The sequence below is a fragment of the Heptranchias perlo genome, chromosome 26, assembly GCF_035084215.1.
Source record: "Heptranchias perlo isolate sHepPer1 chromosome 26, sHepPer1.hap1, whole genome shotgun sequence".
Lineage (NCBI taxonomy): Eukaryota > Metazoa > Chordata > Chondrichthyes > Hexanchiformes > Hexanchidae > Heptranchias > Heptranchias perlo.
The window spans coordinates 25,248,020-25,272,442 of record NC_090350.1 but is presented as its reverse complement, the minus strand read 5'-3'; the positions used below and the strand labels follow the sequence as shown (position 1 = coordinate 25,272,442).

General features: G+C 41.6%; 1 protein-coding gene across 1 annotated transcript in view; it reads right to left on the bottom strand.

The window, feature by feature from the left end:
• The window catches only part of LOC137342584 (chloride intracellular channel protein 4), a 110,937-nt gene that overhangs the window by 60,599 nt on the left and 25,915 nt on the right, over nt 1-24,423 (bottom strand). Inside the window, exon 2 of the mRNA XM_068006575.1 lies at nt 12,867-12,976. Coding sequence (XP_067862676.1) covers nt 12,867-12,976 — 110 coding nt within the window. The remainder of the gene's footprint in view (nt 1-12,866; nt 12,977-24,423) is intronic.

Sequence of the window (24,423 nt, the reverse complement as noted above, 5' to 3'; positions counted from 1 at the left end):
AGAGCTGGGACCAGGACGCAAAAGCCACAGGAATCAACCATAGGAATCCTCAAACAAACAATAATGGAGGGAGGGCACAAAATAAAATAAGATTGTTCTCCAGAAATTCAAGAGTACTTGAACTGTAATAAGGAGTTTACAGTAATAAATGGAATAGCATACAAAAGGGATAAGATTGTAATGGCAAAAAACTTACATGTAAAAAAAATCCAAACGATTCATGAGGGGTGTTTAGATAAAGCGAACAGGCATGGGATGTTATTATTAGCCTATAATAAATCATGCAGTAGCTAATTGCTTACCCTGTTTAAAATTAAACTGACAAGCAGAACCACTGAAATCTCAGCCAGTACCTGAAAGTTAGTCGCAATTTGTTCACGTGGAAGGACAGTTACTGATAGTTATCGAGTACAACGCAACTTACCCAGGGGTATACATGATACATAACACAACAAGCAAAGCAATGATAAATTATATGAAAGCTACTTATTCCTGTCTTTAGTGACAATCGGCCACAGTTTGCAGCTTCAGACAGTTTGCCAAAGAATGGGATCTCATTCACAGAACTTCAAGTTTGAATTTACCACAGTCAAATGGACTTGTGGAGAAGTTACTGTGGATTGTGAAGAATCTTTGAGGAATCTATGGGATAAGGGGAACAATTTGTGTAAGAGTCTGTTAGCTTACCATATTACCCCAGTAGCCTTTTAGAGCAGGCTATCATCAGTGAAGCTGTTTATAAGAAGGTAAATAAGAGCCAATCTACTATCAAGATTTACCGAACCAGTATTTTAGAGAAGCTAAGATGTAGTAAAGAACAAAATAACCACAGAGAAAAGTTTTATTTTAATAAGAGAACACAAAGTCTACCAGCACTGAAACCTGGGAATAGCTTAAAATTACACCACAAATAAATAAACAAAGGACACAGAAAGACACCATCAAGGAGGAAGAACATCCAAGATTTGTAATTGGTACAAACAGGACAGTTGCTTATCTTAGATATTATGTTCAGGACATCAGAGAAGCCAATGAGGAACACACTCCTAAATCACCTATTGGGGATGCAACAGTCAGATACACTCTCCCAACTGTATTAGCTTTATCATGTGACAGATCAGTGACCAATAGAGAAGGGGATTTAAGACCATTTCCATCACCAAGTATCAATGCTGCAATTAAGCAATTAGTTAGATCCAGATTGGACAAATAGGTTAGTCTGCAAGATGGACTTTGCAAGCTAGCAGTGAGTTGCTGAATCTAAAGTTGTTTTAAACTTGAATAAATCTAACGGTTATTTCTTTATCATTTAACGCTCAACTATTAGAAACTCTAAACACAAGATGAACAGAAGAGCAGAGGTTTCACCTCTGCTGAGGATTATGGACAAATATAGACAGCATTAAAAAAATTGGAATGTCAGCAATCCAGAATAATGAATTGGCCAGATAATATCATTGCCCAGTCCATGGTCCAGAAAGAATTTAAATTCTTGGCCAGCCTGCAGCTCCCCTGGGCCACACAGCTTTCACTGCAAAAGCTCAACAGTACAGGAATTTGTCTGAGAATTTGCCCTTGTTTGTATATATAAAAGCCTTTCTTTTGTTCCTCCTCGTTAAAGGTATTTTGACCTCACAATTGTTAGTTTATCGCATTAAAAGGAAAAAAATAAAGGGAGTCCCATTATTGTATTCTTTACGTATTATTAAAATACAATACATGTAGCTGCCATACAGTATGCTACAGGCTATGTCCAAGGTCATGTAAACCCCAAGAGCAATTTATAAGATTGCTGGGACTCTCATTGTGATTTCAGCCTCATATCACTCTACCCATGGCAGCTGTTATAAATGTATATGTAATCTTCTATCTCCTGCTGCTGTGCTGCTTTACCATTTGGGTTTAGATCTTGTGCAGCTGCCTCACCAACTGTAGCATAAGCATTTGTAACGGGACATGGCCACATGACAAGAGGAGAGACAAACAAAGTTATCTCCTTCAACCAAATCTCAGACTTTCAAATATTATACGCAGAAGCAAAAAAAAGCAGCTTATGGCATTTTCTAACATATTCTCTTGCATCCAATTTATGTCTCTAATTCTAGTACTGCAACTGACTCCAACTGCCCTCATCTCAAATACCAAAACAAATACTAAAATCATGTACTGCACAAAAATGCTTTCTGAGATGATTGGCACACTCCATGTTTTTGACAGATTAAGTATTTGTGTTGCTACTTCTTAACATCAAAATCCATCACTGAAAAGGTGTTGAAATTCTAATCTTAAACTTGCTCATGTGCTATGTCCTGAAATGTAACACTAGATAAGTGAAGAGTAGTTATAAGGTAGACAGTCGACTCCGCATTAAAAAAAATGTGATAAGTAAATAATTATGTTGAAAATCTCAAATATTTTTGCAACTGTGCCCCTTTTGTTCACTCCTGCTTTTTGTCCAGATTTCATATTTTATCACAGATTTCACACCATAATCCCAATAACCTACATCATTAAAACCAGTTAAATATAATCCCTCTGCCAGCTGTAAAATGAATTTGGTCAGTCTCATCCCCCTTGTCATTGGACTCCAGGCACAAAACTGACCACAATTTGGCACAATGGTAATCTCATTTAGAGAGATCGGAATCAAACTACATTTTGGAGACAACGTACAGGTAGTTTTGCTGTGCTTTTTCCTACTGGAGGAGACTTGGGATTACTCAATGCTGGTACTGTGTGTCAAAAATGGAAACATTTCCATTCCAGAGCAATGACACATTCACATGATAAGCACAAAAGATTGCCAAAAAATATATCTTTGAAACGGTAATAACAGTATAAAGTTGCCATTATACTTTAGTCTCAAACTGCTTCCTGTGGAGCATGTTATTTAGGTGACAGCCCTGATGACAGAGTCTTGTCTTGCCTTACCAACTAGTTACATTTTAATGTAAGGAGAGAGCTGGTGAGAATATAGGTTCTCTACTAATATTTAAAACTCTGACCTGTCTCCTGAATAACACTGTCATTTTTCCTCTAATGAGCATTGGCGCAAAGGCAATGGTGTAACAGGCCTTCGTATTTCAGGCAATCTTCCACCGGAATTAAAAACAGAAAGAAATATGCAACTGAAAATTCTTACTACTATTTACTGTTAACATCAAAACTTCTCAAGAATGTTTAACCCAATGGGTTACTGTTACTTCAAAAACTTGGATTTGTGTAGCGCCTTTAATGTAGAAAATCGTGCCAAAGCACTTCACAAAGAATTACATAGAATTTACAGCACAGAAACAGGCCATTCGACCCAACTTTGTCTATGTCGGTGTTTATGCTCCACACGAGCCTCCTCCCACCCCACTTCATTTAACCCTATCAGCATATCCTTCTATTCCTTTCTCCCTCATGTGCTTATCTAGCTACTCCTTAAATGCATCTTTGCTAGTCGCCTCAACTACTCCTTGTGGTGGCGATTTCCACATTCTTACCACTCTTTGGGTAAAGAAGTTTCTCCAGAGGTATAATCAAAAGATGAATACCGAGCCAAAGAACAAGACATAACAAGGGGTGACCAAAAGCTTAGTCAAAAGAATTTGGTTTTAAGCAGGGTTTTAAAAGAGGAGAAGGTGGTGGAGAGATTTAGGGAGGGAATTCCAGAGCACGGGGTCTAAGCAGCTGAAGGCACGGCTGCCAATGATGGGGCAAAGGGAGAGGGGGATACATGAGAGGACAGGATATTAGGGGAGAAACAAAGCCTGCGCTTGTACATTGATAGAATACTGTAGGCCTCTTTGGGAAACCCATCCTTTAATCATAGACTCAATGTCGTGCAAGACCAAAGGGACCAGATGCCAGCATCTACCTCCTACAGCACCGGAAAGATACAACAGGGCTGTTAGTCCTCTACAACAACAGTTTTCAAACTTTTTCCTGCCAGGCTCCATCAAAAAAATGATCATAGCTTCTCGTATCCCAATCATCAGGAGAGCTATGAAGGCATGAGTTAGTCAGCCTTGTTGAATCGTGATTGCTGAATCACATTTTAGCCTGTGGGAAATCTGTGAGTTGCCCTTTATACCCAGTAAAAATTTCTTCACATTTCTCGGTTCCCCAGCAACACCTGGGTTGACTTCATGGAACATCTCTTCTTGTTACAGTTGTGCCAGCTCCACCCTGTTATTATACCACCAAATCCAAAATAAAATGTTCCCTACAAAAAACAATTATGATGGGATAACCCACAAAATGTATTGCTGCCTTTAACTATCCTGTATCTTTTAGCAGTGAAAGTTACAAATTCCCAGCAGGTCACTGATTCTCTGTCTGCCTTAGAACCTTCTATTATGGAAAGCATTTTAATCCACCAAGGTAACTAATTGCCACTGTTACCAGTGAGTGTTGCACAGTTATTGTATTTTTTTGGATAATTGGTGTGAAATTCATGTATTTCTAATAATCTTACAGTCGCTAGTGAATTTTTCAAATGTACTTAGCAATGGGTAATATCACCAATGAATGTAATTTTTAAGTTTGTGTGATGGAAACTTAATTGTCTTAATGTGGGTCTTGGCAAAAGAAAACTAGCACTGTTCGCAGGGCAGGGAAGGCATGCAGACAGAATCTGAAGTAGCTGAATGCTATTTAGCTCCAAAATCCGCCAGTATGAAAGGCATGGATGCGAACATATTTAATGGGGCCAGCGCATGAAGATAAAGAGTGTCATAAGTCTTTGTAATAACAAGGAGCTGCAGGATGATACAATTAATGCAAAACACTGAGAGGTTTCATGCTGCTGAAGATCGATTGGATGATGTGGCGCAGTTGGTAGCACTCTTGTCTCTGACTTAAGAGGGTGTGGGTTCAAATCCCACTCCAGAGTCTTAAGCACACAATCTATGCTGACACTCCAATGCAGTACTGAGGGAGAGCTACACTGTTGGAGGAGCTGTCTTTTGGATGTTAATCTAAGGCCCTATCTGGCATAAATGATTCAAAGAAGAGCAGGTGCATTTGCCTGGTGCCCTGGCCAATATTTATCCTTCAACCAACATAACTAAAAATCAGTCATTATCATACTAATGTTCGAGGAACCTTGCTGTGCGCAAATTGGGTGCCCTGTTTCCCACATTACAACAGTGTCTACACTTCAAAAATGAGGTTGTGAAAAGCGCAAGTCTTTCTTTTTTCTAATCCGTTCATGTATGAGCACTTGTACTACTTTTGTATATGCACTATTTTTCCATAGGCTTTAACCTATTTAAAATGAATGAGTTAACACATGCATAAAAAGTGCAAACCACAGGAATGTAGTGTGAGTGCTTGCACATGAACTGCGCTGATTGCAAGTTCTAGTGATGACTACTCCATTGCAAATTTGCTGTGGCCAACAAAGTGATATAACAGCAAGAGAACTTTTGGAGTGGGCTGTTCTCAGCTGCTACAGGAACCGAAGAGGTGATAACACTCCTTGAAAAGTATGTTTACCTCAAGGCATGCCACTGGCAGCAGACACCTGCGTCTCCTGCCACCAGTACAACTTGCAAATGTAAATAGCCAACCTTTCGAATTTCAACAGAATCCTGGACACCCATTTTTGTACATTTTGTAATCTGCCATTGGATTGGCTAAACATACAAGCCCCGATTTTACCCTTGCCTGCCCTTGTTTTTCCTGAGATATAGCGGTGTACATCATGACATTGCTCCATCACACCATTTGTGTATGTCTCTATCTTAGTATCCAGCCTACAGTAGGATCACTAAAGTACAAATTAGCCAAGCAATGCACAAAGGTTGAGAGTCTCTGTTTGACCATTGTCCCGTTACAACTGCTGTGGGCAGACGTCATGCGTAGGGATGCCAACCCTCCAGGATTGTCCTGGAGTCTCCAGGAATTAAAGTTTAATCTCCCAGACACTGCTGCAAGTAACCCAGGAGAAAAATCATAGGGGAATTTTAAAAATTTGTGTGTTTTAATCATTTCCTTTGAACGCTTCCATTTATTAGTTATAACAAATGTTGGAGATGGGAAAAAAAGGCTGTTTGCCTGGGCAGGGCAATTGGAGCAAGGAGGTCATGTGATGAAACCTCCAGCTATACGTCCAACCAGAGTTGGCAACCGTAGTCGCGCGAGGACAGAGTTAGACCAGCTCTAATACCCCCAGGATGAAATCGCCTGCCAGCACTCACTGCCCAGGCTCACACATGAAGAATAGCAACTTAGGTGAGATACTGGATGAGGTGGTGCTCGTGAAACTGTACCCCAACATTAGTCAGCAATTCAGAAGATAACAGGAGAAAATTGAACAGATTGGGGAAATAAAACACATTGAACAGCCTACCTGGGGGAGTGGGCAACATTTTATTTAGTTTACGTAATTTTTTGTTTTGAAGAGCTATGTCTCTCAAGTAAGAATCTGTCCACTAGACCCAACTTCTTTCTTAATAGAAAAATAGATGGTTTTGAGGGGGAAAAAAATCAAAAGCTTTATGTATTGTTTCGGAAATTCTACAATCTATATCATAACGGAAGATTACCCACTCTCAGTGGAAAGTGAGAATTTGAAGATTTGTCCCAACTTTCACTAAACAGGCAATTGCCGTTTGGGGAAAATATGATGTGTTTATCATATGAAAGAATTTGAGGCAACAGATGGACACGGTGCTCACACAAAGCACTACACTACGGAGCTGCGAGACTGTGATGAATGGGGTCTCTGTTTTGCCTGTGCAGAAACCAAAAAGCGGAATCTGTAATCTACTTTTATGCCTACTGCATCCCGTATGATTTCCACTGCTGGTTAACAAAGTCATAGTTCACCAAAGGGTGATATTTAAAATCAAGACAGGAATTTGCCTCATCCATTGCACATTAAAGTATCAGAGTGGGATTTAATCCTTAGAAGTACTCTAATGTTGTTACTGTAGCCTTTTGTGGCTTTTTAAAAACCAAATCTAACACTGTTAAAGCTATTGTAACTCTTACACTGTACTTTCCACAGATCTGCTCTTTCTTGTCACATAAAGGCATGATTCACCGTGCTTAAAAGCTTATGCTGGTACACATATATCCTGTATATACATTGAAAATAAGGCAGCATAATAAGACCAGAGGCCATAATGATAAACTAGTGAAAATAAATTTAAGAAGGAACCTCTTGATGCAAATGGTAATAAATACCTGGAATAATCTGCTAGGGTGGGAGAGATGCAGCTCCCAAAACTGTGAGGGCTGGGAAGGGTGGTTTAGCAGCACAATGCAGTGGGAGAGGTCAGAATTTGGGATGGAACCCAGATCCGGCAGGATTTTTTCCCTTTTCACCCCGATTGGAAATCCTGGCATTTTCAGGATTGGGCTTATAATAATCCTACCTGTTACAATCAAATGTAACTGCCATAAATACATCAAACCATGTATCCCCCTCGCTTACATTCTTAACAATGCTGGATGGCAGGGGTGTTGAATGTCCAGTTAGATGTTAGACTGGCAGAGTTAGGATACTGGAGGGATGAGCTTCAGTAGGCTGAATGGCCTTTCCATCTTTAAGTTTCCTTTTACTCTAATGTATTTTTTAAATTCAGCATGCAAAGTGAATGCCCAATTGTACAGGATAGCACCAAGGTTGAAAAGTGTACAGGAGATGACATAAATCAAAAAGTAATAATTAGGGGACAGAAGCTTAGGTTTTGAAAGCCTGAAGGTTTTAGTTGGGGGGGGGGGGAATGACTGTCAGGTAAAGTATTCTACAGTTTTGAGGTCCTGGGAAAAAAATGAGTTAGAATAGGCAGTTGTGCAATGAACCTTGACTTCTACACAGTGATGATGCAGGGAGGAGGAAAAGTGTGTGGGACCTCATACTTGCAGCTTAGAAGCAACAAGAGAGAAAAGTTGAGAGCATCACTGACCATGGTAGTATCGATTAAAATCGAGTAACATCACATTGGAATTGCACACCATTTCCACAGGAGATGTATACGGTGATTGTACCTACCCCATACGCTAGACAAATGGATGCTCCATCACCAACAAAACTCGTCCTTCTCTGAACTATTGCTTCCACTATTAAGATGGGTATAAAACCTGCTCAATTTACACCATAAATATGACAGCTAACACTGAGACAAAAAACTTACTCGAGTCACACTACCAGAGGCTAAACATTACTGCCGAGGATATTGGCAGATATTCTTTTGTCTATTGTTTTAATGCAGATGGTAACCTGTTTATTTTAACTGAGTTAACACCTCAGTTAAAATAGCAGACAGACAAATGTCATATGAATGCATGGAATGCTCATTTGTAGTAATTTCAGGGATTAGTTGTGACCAGATTGCTACTTTTAGACGGTGTTAACTATAACTAACTCTGAAGTGACGGAAGTGCGATTATATCATGGAGTAGCATTGTGTTATTAAAGTCCATTTGTTATTTCCTTTGCATTATACCCTCCCCACCTGTAGAGCTTTCCTTCTGCCATCAGCAGATTTATTTAGCATTCAAGGCCATGCTAATGCTGACATAAAATATCAGATGTTCTGCCAGGTTAATCTGCTTCAGGATATTGTGAAAACAGGCCTGCATTCCTTGTTTGAAAATATGAAAAGATGAAAGGATGTAACTCTTAAAGGGACATATTTCAACTATTTGATCACTGTAAATTCCAGCTTTCAAACAGTATGCCCAGTTTCTAGAATAAAATTAGGCATTTATCAGCTTTACCCGTTTACTGCCAACATCCTGACACCAATTTGATTTTGTTAACAAATGCAGTTAATATACTTGTCAACTGACTTTTACAGTTAAAGCTCAAACCCATCTGGAATCTCTTCTGTGCAGGTTGGAGATTCACGATTACAGAGCGGCCAGTTCAAGTCTCAAAGATGGTGGCAGAAGTTTGATGTGATAATGTAGATATTTCAGATGTGATGATTTCATATAAAAGATTTTGCATGGAGATCATGCTTTTGCTCAGTGCTAAAGCACTGTGTGGGGTTAAATTGGATAAGGCCCGAATCTGAATTCATGCTGCCTCCTCATTTACCTTTGTAGTGCAGCTTAGAGGCCGAGCTGTGACGTTCCCTCCAGCTTCGGCACTTCTCATCAGCAGGGGGGCCCAAATCTCGCGTGAGTTGCTTGCACCTCTTGAAGGCAGCCTGCGCCTCTTAAAGGCAGCCTGCACCATGTATATAAGTGCAAAATATAAGATATGGGTCCGCACGGAGTCTGAACGGAGATCAGACATCGCGCACGTAAAACACAAATGCAGGTGCCGTCCCTATGTTTACAAATTGATGAGTTATGTTAAAACATTGAATAAAGGTTGCGCACTACTAAATCCCACATCCTCTCATCTGCACACCATACCTCACCAACCTGCCGACCTGAGTTTGTACCAGGCCTGCGAGAGAGTGTGCACCGAGGTTCTCTGCTGATGCAAGAGGTGGACAGAAGGAGGGGCATCCTATAATCTGCGGGGGTGGGGGGGGGGGGGGCAAGAGGCCCTCCAGACATATGCTCCCGAGGCAGTGGGATGCAGTAGGGGACGAAGCCAATGCCAGGTGCACAGCACCATGAACATGGATGCAGTGCAGGAAGAAGTTCAATGTTTTGACTCGAGTGGTCAAGATGAATGAGGTCAACTGCCAACTGCACCACTAGCTACATCCACTCTTCCACACACTATACCCCCCATCACCCATCTAGCAACAAATTCTTTCGATCAGTACTGAACTCTTCCAATCAGATGCGTCCTCTCACCCTCACACATTACCACTGTTTCATGCCGCACACCCACAACTCACAGGTCACGCACACTGGCAGTTATTCAACCATGACAGGTAGATCATCCAAACATCCTGCAGGACACTCACCAACACACATCCCGCTTTCTCGCAGGAGAAGGTGGCGCAAGCGGTAGTGGCATTTAGCCCCTCGAGCCTGTTCCGCCATTCAACGAGATCATGGTTTTTCTGTGACTCCATATACCCGCCTTAGCCCCATATCCCTTAATGCCTTTTATTAACAAAAATCTATCAACCTCAGATTTAAAATTCACAATTGAACTAGCATCAACTACCTTTTGCGGAAGAGGGTTCCAACTTCTCCTACCTTTTGCATGTAGAAGCATTTCCTAACTTCACTCCTGCAAGTCCTGGCTCTAAATGTAAGGATATGTCCCCTTGTCCTAATATTCAAGTAAAGGAGACCTCTAAAAACAGGTACAAATGCATCAGCAGCCAGAATCAATAGTTCAGCAACTAACCAGTAAATCCTGCACGGTCCCTTCAAATTGCACTGGTGGGGGGGTCCTCCAGGCCGTCCAGGATATATTTAGGTGTTCATGGTTAAGACAATGCGTTGAGTGGAGCATTAAGTGCCAAAATGGTGTCTATCCATTTAAATCAGCGTTGCACACTGATCTAATGCATATTCTCCTTACTTTACATGCAGCCGGCGTTCGTTATCTGCGCCTGCGCGAACCCCTTTACCAAGATGGCATCTGGCGCACGTCACGCTAGAAGCGTGCGTGCACATTCCAGACGCCATTTTGGAACTTCAGGAGGCTGCGTAGCACCTAGACAACGGGCGCTACATGGCCGAATTTCTAGCCCAGTGTTGGGTGTGTAGATCTTCCACAATCTTTAACATTACTGAGCTGCGCCACTCTTGAGAAAATCTACCACCCAATTCATTTTGGAATCATTTCATCTACATGGGAAGCAAGTTTCATGGTGAGTATTTTCTACTTACTGAAAGTTGCCATTCGTTTTTTGTCACATTGCTAGTTAATGCCGGTTAGAATACAGAATAGAAATTTCCTTTTTAAATTAGACTTTATAAATAATTTTTTTTGGTAGTGATTAAAGGGAGGGTCAAAGAAAGGACAGAGCTGTGGGAGGGTCATTTTGAGCTATCACGTGATTTTCCACTTTTTGGGTTGGTATCAGTGGAGATAAGGATAGTGCGAAAAGCTCCGGGGATGTCTGCGCAATCATGCAGTGCAATCACTTCCACAGTGTGACTGAACTCAAACTGAGCAAACAAGAAAGAAAGACTTACATTGAAATAGCATCTTTGGCCTCTTGATGCTTTACAACTGATGAAGTACTTTTGAAGTTTGTAATGCAGGAATCTAACAGGACACTTAGAAAATACCAACGGGATTAGACCAAGTCAACATGGATTTATGAAAGGGAAATCGTGTTTGACAAACCTACTGGAGTTTTTTGAGGCTGTAACTGGTAGCATAGATAAGGAATAAGAGAACCAGTGGATGTGGTGTATTTGGATTTTCAGAAGGCCTTTGATAAAGTCCCACATAAGAGGTTAGTGTGCAAAATTAAAGCACATGGGATTGGCAGTAATATACTGGCATGGATTGAAAATTGGTTAACAGGCAAGAAACAGAGAGTAGGAATAAATGGGTCTTTTTCAGGGTGGCAGGCAGTGACTAGTGGGGTACTGCAGGGATCAGTGCTTGGGCCCCAGCTATTCACAATATATATCAATGATTTGGATGAGGGAACCAAATGTAATATTTCCAAGTTTGCTGATGACACAAAACTAGGTGGGATTGTGAGGAGGATGCAAAGAGACTTCAAGGCGATTTAGACAAGTTGATTGAATGGGCAAATACATGGCAGATGCAGTATAACGTGGATAAATGTGAAGTTATCCACTTTGGAAGGAAAAATAGAAAGGCAGAGTATTATTTAAATGGTGATAGATTGGGAAATGTTGATGTACAAAGGGACCTGGGTGTCCTTGTACACCAGTCACTGAAAGCAAACATGCAGGTGCAGCAAGCAGTTCGGAAGGCAAATGGTATGTTGGCCTTCATTGCAAGAGGATTTGAGTACAGGAGCTAGGATATCTTACTGCAGTTATGCAGGGCCTTGGTGAGACCACACCTGGAGTATTGTATGCCGTTTTGGCCTCCTTACCTAAGAAAGGATATACTTGCCATAGAGGGAGTGCAGCGAAGGTTCACTAGACTGATTCCTGGGATGGCAGGACTGTCATATGAGGAGAGATTGGGTCGACAAGGCCTGTATTCACTAGAGTTCAGAAGAATGAGAGGGGATCTCATTGAAATGTATAAAAGTCTGACAGGGCTAGACAGACTGGATGCAGGGAGGATGTTTCCCCTGGCTGGGGAGTCCAGAACGAGGGGTCAGAGTCTCAGGATATGGGGTAGGGCATTTAGGACTGAGATGAGGAGAAATTTCTTCAATCAGAGGGTGGTGAACCTGTGGAATTCTCTACCACAGAAGGCTGTGGATGCCAAGTCACTGAATATATTTAAGAAGGAGATAGATAGATTTCTAGACACGGAAGGCATCAACGAGTATGGAGAGAGAGCGGGAATATGGTATTGAGATAGAGGATCAGCCATGATCATATTGAATGGCTCGAAGGGCCGAATGGCCTATTCCTGCTCCTATTTTCTATGTTTCTATGAAACTATTTTTTTTCTTCTTAAACACAATATACTGGTGGTCAAGGAAACTGGCTGATGATGTGCCCCTTGGAGTAAGTAAAACATTTCCTGTGTCATCAGTGAAATCAACTCCCACCCAACAGAAGAAAATCCCACCCCATGTAAAACTGAGGAATGAGTCGAGGACAAAACAGATTGGCTAGTTCCGCGTTACCTTTTAGTCTTTTTCAGACACTGATTGAAGTTTTTGTTCTCAGTAAAAGCTGTACATAATTTGAGTCATTTGCTTATTTGTTGGAACCACTTGACTGACGAGTGTTTGATTATCCAGCGGCAGCAATCCACTAGTACCATTAGTTACTGTGTATACCATAAAACCTTGGGTATAAAATTGAAAAATATTCTGGACACTCGCCCATAATCTTACCTCTTAAGATCAACTGTTGTGACATTGAAGACCACGCCCTTCAGCCACAAGATCATGAAGAGTCGCTGAGAGAAGGGGCAGTTGCCGATGCTCTCACCATCACTCCCAGCCTGCAGGACAATGAAACAAAAAAAAGTGATCATCACTGCTACAGAACAACTCTATTTTCTGATGACCTTGCAATGTGCCAGTACAATCAGTAAAGGGCATTTTATTCCTTCCTTACTATCCTTATTATTTCTCTCCTGTTAAATCTTACCATAAATGTTCCCAACAGTGTATTGTAAGATTTAAAGTTGTTACACCATGCGAACAGTCAAATTGGTGCAGATCATTAGGTGTTGCCAAACATTAAAGGCCCTGACAACATTATTGCCATAACTGGATAGGCCAGATAGTGGGGGCATCATTGAGTGGCAGACAATCAACACCTAACCATACAGACCAGGAATGACCCAGGTTTGATCCGTGGACATGTGCTGAATTATCTGATCTCATCCAGGGCAGTGGAAGGAGTGCTGTAATTGACCTCAGTGTGCCTGGGTTACGAAGGGGAAAGCTGGACAGCATTGCTGCTCTTGATCACTTTCTAGGGGTCCCCGGTGGAATTACAAGTGTCTCGATGTCTGGTGAGAACTGGATCAGACACAGCTCTGATGCCCCTGACAGCCAACAGTCTGCTGGCGTTCACTGCCAAGGGTTACGCATGAAGACTTGCCAGTTGGGTGACTGGAGAGTGGCCAGTACCCTTGGAACCATAACCCAAGCAGAGGTGGTAAGAAATCTACATTTTTTTAATATAACTTAAAAAATACCGGTCATGATGTGGAGATGCCGGTGATGGACTGGGGTGGACAAATGTAAGGAATCTTACAACACCAGGTTATAGTCCAACAGTTTTATTTGAAAATCACAAGCTTTCGGAGCTTACCTCCTTCGTCAGGTGAGTGAGGGGTTCTAAAAACGCATAGCATATATTAGGCTAGGAGACGATCACAGCAATCAAAGGTGTCGTAGGTGTTCAGACAGGTTAGCCAAGGGAAACATTACATCCCAGTATACTGAATACACAATGGGTCAGATTACAAAGACAGAGAGAGAAAGAGACCCGAAAGGCAGAGAGAGAGAATGTCCAGTTGTATTAAAAATAATTACAACTTGTATTAAAAACTTGTATTAAAAATTAATACAACTGGACACTCTCTCTCTCTGCCTTTCGGGTCTCTTTCTCTCTCTGTCTTTGTAATCTGACCCATTGTGTATTCAGTATACTGGGACTTAATGTTTCCCGTGGCTAACCTGTCTGAACACCAATGACATCTTTGATTGTTGTGATCGTCTCCCAGCCTAATATATGCTGTGTGTTTTTAGAACCCCTCACTCACCTGACGAAGGAGGTAAGCTCCGAAAGCTTGTGATTTTCAAATAAAACTGTTGGACTATAACCTGGTGTAAGATTCCTTACATTAAAAAATACCAACATTCTTTCAACATTTGATATCTTCAAATTGGTCTTGTGGTTTCATGTAGAAATTTGTGTTCAATCTAATACAAATGCTTGGTCCAATAAATCTTTAAAAGTGGTTGTCTGTCCCATTGTTCCCAGTAAGTGACAATCTTCTGAAGTATCCTTTGCGTGACAAAAGATACTATTGTGTGCATGATCCATGGACGTTTTGTTCATTATTTTTAAAGTGTGTGTACGTGGTTAAATTGTCACAGGATTTCTGAGTAAGAATTTCTGAGTAAGAAATCCTGCAAGATATCTTGGGAAGGGTACAGCAGAGCAGATAGATAATGTTCACTGTTTTCCCTGCTGGCTAAGAAAGCAGACCCTGAGTGGGAGTGAAGATATGCAAGACCTGGAGCATTTGGATTGGCAGGGAAGAGATTCTTGTGACCTCTGTCCATATGAATAGCTGAGAAGCAAAGAAAACTGGTTTTACACCATACTTCTCTTTCCCATAAACAACAGATTTCTCTCAAGAGTGAGTAGAGTTTCACAAGTGTTAAAGAAACCTTATAACAGCCTGGTCCAGAAGCCCCGTAGCAGATTAATGGAATGCAAAGAAAACACTGCAGCTCAGGGTTTATTGTTAAGGAAGGCACATCTTTGAAGCTTCTACTTGTAGTACAATGCTCCTTTCCTTGCTCAGTTATTTGTGACAGTTTTTAAACAATCCATCTTCCAGATCTACCATGTGATCTGGCCTCTTCCATTCATGTGCCTGCCCATCACTCCAGACATCGCAGTGCCTAGAAGAAGGGTTGGAATTGTATGTACAAAGGTGGGAGGAGGATGGCAATGAACACAGCTGGGAGATGAATTCCTCTTTGAAGGCTTAAAGCTTGTGAATGTTAGATTCACTCCAAAATTTGAATGAGTTAAAAACGAGAGTAACTTGTTGTTCTAAAAGTTGAATCGGCCAGAAAAGAAGATGGTTACTCTTAACTGCAATGCTGTTGGTGGAAAATTAACATTCCGCCTATTAAGTTTCCTGATCTGGAACATATTGGGCTGCAACTTAATAAGATTTCGAATCATAGAATGATTACAGCACGGAAAGAGGCCATTCTGCCCGTTGAGTCTGTGCCAGCTCTCTGCAAGAGCATTTACTGAACTTTACTCACTTCTGCTGGTTTTTGTCCCCAGGTATTTTCTCTGCTATTTTATTTCCTGTGCCAAAAAGGTTTTAATTATCAAAATCTGAACTCTTTAGTTGCCAGTGACAACTGAGCAGAAATCTAAAAATTTACAATTCCCCAGCAAAAATTATACATTTGCCAGTCTTGTCCACAATGAGATACCAGTTTTGAATTTTATTGATGTTATATCCTCTAACCTGACATCTATATTTATTACTTTTCAGTCAACTCTATCGAAAATGTATTTGTTCAAGAGAAAAAAAGATAAATATAAAATGGGGCAGTTATATCTTGGTTTGGCCTAACATTTTTGCATCACCCCGATGCAAGGTGAGCAATAACTGTAGGATTAGATATCACTGCAGTCTAATTGTGGCAGACTCCTTTTTCTCTTAACTTTATCCTATTTTATATGTGGGTTAATATTGAGAGTTTTTACCCTTGATGTTAGGTGCCCATTACATTCAAGACATATTAGTGGGTGGGTCCAGTGTCACAATCCACTTGTGCCTGTGCAGCCTAAGTGTTCTCAGCCTGGTTCACTGTTGGATCAGTTGCAGCTCACCAGTATCTGAAGTGTACCCTTTATTTAACGACGTGTAGAGTGAAATAACTAATTAGAGATACCAGTCTGGAAAACAGAGCAATGGCCCAAAAATAACTGAATTGTGAACCGCCATAAAACGGCATCAAGTTGAAAGCATTGGCACTTGCACTGCCATTTTGGTGTGTAAACTTTTGCTTGGATTGTAAAACATGTGGAACAATTGATTCTAAGCACCATTTTTCTATGATGTGGAATGAAAAAACTGAGAATTTGATTGAGGCTTAAATGCTTCTGCAGTTGTTCCAGTATTTAATTTATTATACGTATAATTTCTGTTGAGCTTTCTAGGTTTCTAAGAGTGTATTATGGCCATTCTTAAAGCTCCCTGGAGTTAGATGCCAATAATCTCCTTTAATGAGATTTGTCTATTATACGAACAAAGGGTGGATTCCTGGTGCTGGCTTTTGAAGTAAGAAAGCGATTTCTGTGCATGATTTGAAGCACTGTGATATAAATCACAGGGAACAATGCCCAGGGAAGTGTCATATGAAACTGTGGACTTAACCCTTGGAATAGTGAATCGTTCTGTAACCTCAACAACCTGCTGGCAGCTGTACGTTGGCCCATTCTATTGGAAGCTTGCCATTATCAAAGGAAGGAACAAAGGGTTTAAATAGGGCATCTCCCTTTAAGGTATATTTGCTGTTGACTATTCTTCTGTAGGGAGTTTTTAAATTCAAATTATTATTGGTGAACCTGGAAGACTCAGTATTGCCTTTCTTTAGGGAACAAGCTTACAGACGGTATGCGTATTGCCCAGATAATACAGCAAAAATCTGTAGGAAACCAACCAGATACTGTCGGCCTGAGCCTACAGGATCATATAATGCCAAAATGAATATGCCGTAACACCCTCTGTTGCTAAGCTAATGCCATAATGGTCCATTCATGTAACGTACATAACCCCAGAATGACACCCATCCTTAGAAAGGCTTCTGTCAAATCCAAATAAACTATGGCAAAACCTTCAAGCATCATGGGTTGTACAATTACTAAATGCTGAACCAACAGTGTAGAATTTGTCACCAAACGTTGATTAATCACAAAATTTTTGTTTATATACATGGATGTAGTCATATAATATTTTGACTTTTACAGTCAATATTTGATACATGAATATGAAAGTCGGCCACAAGCTTGAAGCTTCCTTACCCAAAAATCCTAAGGATCTTTGGAGGCAAGCATTCGGACACCTCAGCTGCCACATTGAGTTGTGTAGACTTTTATAAATAACATTAAAGACCAGCAAACGTGAGGAATTGTGTAGTTGGGAATTGAATCCCAGAACAATTAATGGGAAAAGGCCATCTCGGAATAGTATATACGCAATTAATACGGTAACAGGGAGTCGATAAATTGGTATCTTCCTGGCTGATCGAGTAACTTCCAGAAATCATAAAGATAACATTCATGTAGTAAAACAAATTGAGACATCCTCATGAACTGCAGGCTCTTTTTGTGCATCTTGCAAAATTGAAAATACCCAGTAACTGTAGCAAAATATCAACTTTTAAGTATTATCGTGTGTTATATATTCAGGTTCTGTTCCCCCCTAACCCTCTAGGAATATACTGGAGATGTTAAAGCACCAGCACAAAAGTGCTCTGCAAAAGCATTAACAACACAGAAGTACAAAACTAGGCCCACGGGATTCAGACTTGTATTATTACATTGTGAGAAAAAATGGAGCAAAAACACATTGAAGTGCAAATTACTGTCGCATTTTATTTTTTTTTAAATGTAGTTGTGTTCATTGTGAATCAGGTGAAGGCAGTCGGAATTCAGTTCACCAAGGACCTTGGACCTTGGGTGTAGAGTGTAATTTGCAACTTTCAAAATATGCATGTGTCTGCCCTCTAATATCTGAAAAAAAATACGTTAGTTAAAATTATATTCCTTCCACTTTTTTTTAAATGAATTATTATTCTGTCTCCTTGAGTTCCCCTATACTGAGAATGCAGGCTGCAAAAATGCCCTTAGGCCTTTGCCATAATATAGCTGCAGTGAGGTACATTAATTACACTATGATGCATATTTGTGCATAACATCATGCCTCTTTGTGCTGTGTACATGTCTTTAAAATATTCTGTTTGACTATGAGTTACAAGCTGGATCCGCCCCAGAAGTAGGGCGGAGAACGATTTGCATCCATTCAACATTATGACCGCAGACCCTGCTATCATTTCTAGGGTTTTAATACCTGCAGCAGCTTAAAGGGGCAGGGATCATCATCATTATTTTTTGCTGAAACAAACGTTAAAGCACACATATGGCAAGTCTTCAGAAGGACACAGTAGAAGTACTGTTGCAGGAAGTGAGGCTGAGCAGGGAGAGTCTCTGACACAAAGGGTATAAAATCCATCTTGGACAGTAGGGCAAAACAGACAATTGTGAAATGGCCGCCCGTTTCACACTCAGCCTGATATTGTTTTCCATTGAAGTCAAAATACCTTTGTTATTCTCTGATGTAATGTTTCGAGGGTCTGGAAATAAAAACAGCTAGTTAATACCCATCTATATGAGTGACTATTCGCACATAACAGAGACCAGAACTGCACAGTTCTGCAGTGTGGTCTAACCAAGGTTCTACATAAATTTAACATTACCTCCCTGCTTTTATATTCTATTCGTCTAGAAATGAACCCCTCTAGAAATGAACCCCATTTCTATGAATTTCCTTGCATTTGTGTCGCTACTTTTAGTCATTTGTGTGTCTGTATTCCCAGATCTCTGCTCCTCTACTGCAATTTCGTTTCTTACCTTCCAAGGAATAAGTGGCCTCCTTATTCCTTCTACCAAAATGACCCACTGTTCTTTTTGCTATATTGAATTTCATTTGCCATTTATCCGCCCACTCAACAAGCATGTTTATTTCTTCCTGTATTTTGTTGCAGTCCTCCACATTATTAGCTACACCCCTAATTTGGTATCATCTGCAAATTTCAAAACCATATCTCCAATTTCTGAGACTAAATTATTTCTGTATATGATGACAATGGTCCCAGCACGGATCCCTGCAGGACACCGCTTCCCATTTTCTGCCAGTCAGAGAAACTTCCCTTAACTCCTACCCTTTGTTTTCTGTTTTGTCGACATCTTTCAATCCATTCCACTCACCCTGACCTTTGTCACAAGTCTCTTACATGTCACCTGAGCAAAGTCCTTCTGAATGGCCATGTATACCACACCCACTGCATTGCCCTTGTCTACTCCTTTTGTTAATTCTTCAAAGAATTGAGTAAGAATTCAATAATGGAGTTTGCGGACCTGCCCACGTATCAGCCAGCAGGGGGTGGGCGGAATGAGGTGAAAAGCCTTAACCCCCTTCTCCAGAGGCAACGAATTCATGGGCCTTTAGCACCAATTTTAAATAGGCAGTCTTTATGACGAGCAGGGAATTTGAGGGCTCCATCAGAATATCATAATTTGCACTGCATTTACTACCAAGCAGTGCTGGTGCAAATCTTGCTATTTTCCGGTCCCCTCATGTCCAGTTCTCACCATCTGAAATTTCTACACTTGTGTCACCAATTCACTTACATGTATTTACATTAAAGGGAAAATAGGAAGTGGAACAGACGGCTTATATCTTGTGCCGGATTTGCACCCGAGAGAACAGGTGAGGGAAAAATCTGTGCCAGAGATTGTAAATGCCAGTATATTCAAGACGATTCCAAAATCCCTATACCGTTAAGGGGTTAATGTGAACACGTTCACTGACGTGAGTAGCAGATGTATCCTGTTCCTTTAAATGTCTGGCTGTCAAACAGTATCTTGCAAGACACTTGTGTAAACAAAGGGGGGTGTGATCCTCCACCTGTGAAATCATGAATTGCATCTGTCGCTCCAAAGCTTTTATATTTATCTTCACTCAGAATAAAAACAATTACCTTTGCTTTTCAAAAAAAAAGTTATGCTGCAACAGATATAGCACTCACTTCAGCACGTTGTGGTAGGTCATGGAAGCTGTGCCTTGTAAGCAGGTTGTACAAGGGACTCATCTAGCCTGACATCCCCCAAGGGAAGTGATTTTAAAATGATGGGGCCTTTTTACATCTCATACAGGACAGTAGAAGGTAGAAAGTTTGAATGCACAAACAAAATTAGTGGGTCTTATGGAAATTATTTTACCACAATTATACATCACGCACATAGTTTTCTCTCAATTTTTCACCTTCTGAAAGCAATGAATCATTGTTGAGGTACGAATGCACTGATGCCAATAACTTACCCAAGTAGCCATTATTTATGTGTGAGCCTCAAAAATAAGTGTCAATGGCTATTCTACCATGTGGGCATCACAGACACGCCCAAACACATCCAGGCCCATCAGAGATCGCTGTATAATGAGCAGGACTTTCCTCCCCCACCCCCACCTCCAATCTAGGACCATCAAGGGTAACTTTAGTGTCCTGTACGTCTGCCTGAGCTGAGGTAAATCACACAGTTTTAATGAAAGGATAACGTATGAATAATTTCTCATCCTAAACAAGTCTCAGGGTACAGATTTATTGCTGTGCAATGAGGCTGGCCATTTTATTATATGGGCCTTTCTCCTCGCTGTCTGCTGCCCCTGGGAATAGTATGCGAGAAAACCACGAAGGCCCATACCCTCCTTCCTGCCTCCGACTTCAGACAAAGCCTCACTAAGTAGGCATGTGGCACAGGCTCAAAATAAACAAGCCTAGCTCAACTTAAAAATAACATTTCATCAAGTCAGCATGATACAGAATGTGAATCAGAGACTCAGTCTATTCATATCATACTCCTAATTCAGATAATTTGCAGAAAGGTACACACCCAGTGCTTTCTGGAGCCCGCGCTAAGAAACTGCCAACTGAAAGAAAATGCTTCACAGAAGCTGAAGTTTATTAATCAACATTTCATCTTCTCCAAGGACTTTGGGTGACAGCATATCCTGTTAACCCTTAAGGCACCAATCAATCCATAGTCATTTATGTTGCTAACATATAACATTAATTTACTTAAAAGAAGCGAAACAAGTTTTGCTTAGGAAGGGAGAAGGGCTAGAAACAATACATTTCACCAGGATTTATGCCACTGTGTCTGCCAACAACCAAGAGGTTTGCCATATTCTACATGTGAAAGAATAGCACAATAGAATTTCTCCCCCAAAAAGCCAAGTTAACATGAAGCTCTGCAAAAAACAAGCATTGCTCACACAAACTATCTTGAAAACCTTTCTGCCCTTTTTGTTTCAGCCTGAGGAGTTCGAACCATTTTAATAAGATGATAAAACGATATTATATAAATTGTTGCTGTTGTTGTTTGGCGAACAGACCTCTACCTTGCAGAGGCTGAATGCCAACTCTCCGACACCTCCTCCTACCTACCCCTGGACCACGACCCCACCGCCGAACATCAAGCCATAGTTTCCCAGACTGTCACTGACCTCATCTCCTCTGGAGATCTTCCCTCCACGGCCTCCAACCTCATAGTCCACCAACCCCACACAGCCCGCTTCGACCTCCTTCCCAAGATTCACAAACAGGACTGCACTTGGAGGCCCATCGTTTCAGCCTGTTCTTGCCCCACCGAACTTATTTCTTCCTATCTTGACTATATTTTTTCTCCCCTTGTCTAGTCTCTTCCAACCTACATCCACGACTCTTCTGACGCCCTCCCCCAATTTAACAGTTTCCAGTTCCCCGGCTCTAACCATCTCCTTTTCACCATGGACGTCCGGTCCTTCTACACCTCCATTTCCCCACCAGGATAGCCTGCGGGCCCTCTGCTTCTTCCTTGAACGGAGGCCCAATCAGTCCCCATCCACCACCACCCTCCTCCGCCTGGATGAATTTATTCTTATGTTGAACAACTTCTCTTTTGATTCCAGTCACTTCCTCCAAATAAAAGGTGTCACTATGGGAACCTGTATGGGTCCCAACTATGCCTGCCTTTTTGTGGGATATGTGGAACATTCCTTGTTCCAGTCCTACTCAGGTCCCCTCCCTGAGCTCTTTATCCAGTACATTGATGACTATATCAGTGCTGTTTCCTGCTATCGCCCCGAACTGGGAAATTTCATCAGCTTTGCTTCCAATTTCCACCCTTCCCTCAACTGCACATGGTCCATCTCTGACTCTTCCCTTCCCTTCCTCGACTTCTCTATCTCCATTTCTGGGGATAGGCTGTCGATCAATATCTATTATAAGCCCACCGACTCACACAGCAACCTTGATTACACTTCCTCCCACCTCGCTTCCTGTAAGGATTCTATTCCCTTCTCCCAGTTTCTCCGTCGCATCTGTTCTGACGGTACCACCTTCCGCACCAATGCTTCCGATATGTCTTTCTTTTTCCTCAACCGAGGATTCCCCTCCACTGTAGTTGACAGGGCCCTCGACTGTGTCCGTCCTATTTCCCGTACTTCTGCCTTCACCCCTTCCCCTCCCTCCCAGAACCATGATAGGGTCCCCCCTGTCCTCATCTTCCACCCCACCAGCCTCCACATTCAACATATCATCCTCCACCATTTCCGCACCTCCAGCTTGATCCCACCACCAAACACATCTTCCCCTCCCCTTTCAGTATTCCAAAGGGACCGCTCCCTTCGTGACACCGTAGTCCACTCTTCCATCACCCCCAACAGCCGCTCTCCTCCCCACGGCAGCTTCCCGTGCGAGTACAGGAGATGCAACACCTGCCCCTTCACCTCCTCCCTTCCCACCGTCCAGGGCCCCAAACACTCCTTCCAGGTGAAACAGCGGTTTACTTGTACTTCTTTCAATTTTGTATCCACTGCACACAATGCGGTCTCCGCTACACTGGGGAGACCAAACACAGACTGGGTGATCGCTTTGCTGAACACCTCCGCTCTGTCTGCAAGCGTGAGCCTGACCTGCCGGTCGCTTGGCATTTTAATTCCCCTTCCCACTCCTACTCTGACCTCTCTGTCCTCGGCCTTTTACACTGTTCCAATGAAGCTCAACGTAAGCTCGAGGAACAGCACCTTATCTTTCGTTTAGGCACTTAACAACCTTCCGGACTCAACATTGATTTCAATAACTTCAGATCATAACCACTGCTCCCATTTTTTCAGTCAGCTAAAGTACAAGGGGGCAGAAGTTATGCTGCAGTTATACAAAACCCTGGTTCGACCGCACCTCGAGTACTGTGAGCAGTTCTGGGCACCGCACTTTCGGAAGGACATATTGGCCTTGGAGGGAGTGCAGCGTAGGTTTACTAGAATGATACCCGGACTTCAAGGGTTAAGTTACGAGGAGAGATTACACAAATTGGGGTTGTATTCTCTGGAGTTTAGAAGGTTAAGGGGTGATCTGATCGAAGTTTATAAGATAGTAAGGGGAACAGATAGGGTGGATAGAGAGAAACTATTTCCGCTGGTTGGGGATTCTAGCAGTAGGGGGCACAGTCTAAAAATTAGAGCCAGACCTTTCAGGAGTGAGATTAGAAAACACTTCTACACACAAAGGGTGGTAGAAGTTTGGAACTCTCTTCTGTAAACAGCAATTGATACTAGCTCAATTGCTAATTTTAAATCTGAGATAGAAAGCTTCTTGCCAACCAAAGGTATTAAGGGATATGGGCCAAAGGCAGGTATATGGAGTTAGATCACAGATCAGCCATGATCTTATCAAATGTCGGAGCAGGCACGAGGGGCTGAATGGCCTACTCCTGTTCTTAGGTTCCGACAGTAATGGTTCTGCTGCTGCCATTTACAGCTACTCCTAATCAATCTTTTGTTTCTTAACCTGATCCATTATCATCTTCCTTGCCTTGCACTATCATCCTTTTTGTCATTTAATCACTCGTGCCCTCTACCCTATCACAGACCTTCCCTTTTGTTCTTTCCTCCCTTCCTCCCCCCTTTCCCTGGCTCTGTACTTGCTCAAAAACTTTAACTCTTTCAACATCTTCCAGTTCTGATGAAAGGTCTTTGACCTGAAACGTTAACTCTGTTTCTTTCTCCACAGATGCTGCCTGACTGGCTGAGCTTCTCCAGCATTTTCTGTTTTAATTGCAGGTTTACAGCATCCGCAGTATCTTGCTTTTGAAACTATTTTATTACTTTTTAAAGGTACTTCAGTAGTTGAATGCATTAATGTAGATGTGGGATTACCAATCAAACCTTTTGGTGTATGTATATGGGGCTGTCAATAAAAATCAGTCAAATTTTACTTCAAATGCAAAAAGTATTGATTAAAGATTTGAATGAAAATCCCAAAAATGCAGCACTGGTGAAACTATGAATAGGAAACTCCGGATGAGAATTTTCCCAGTCGGTAGAGATGGGGAAGAGAGGGAGATGCGCAATGCTAG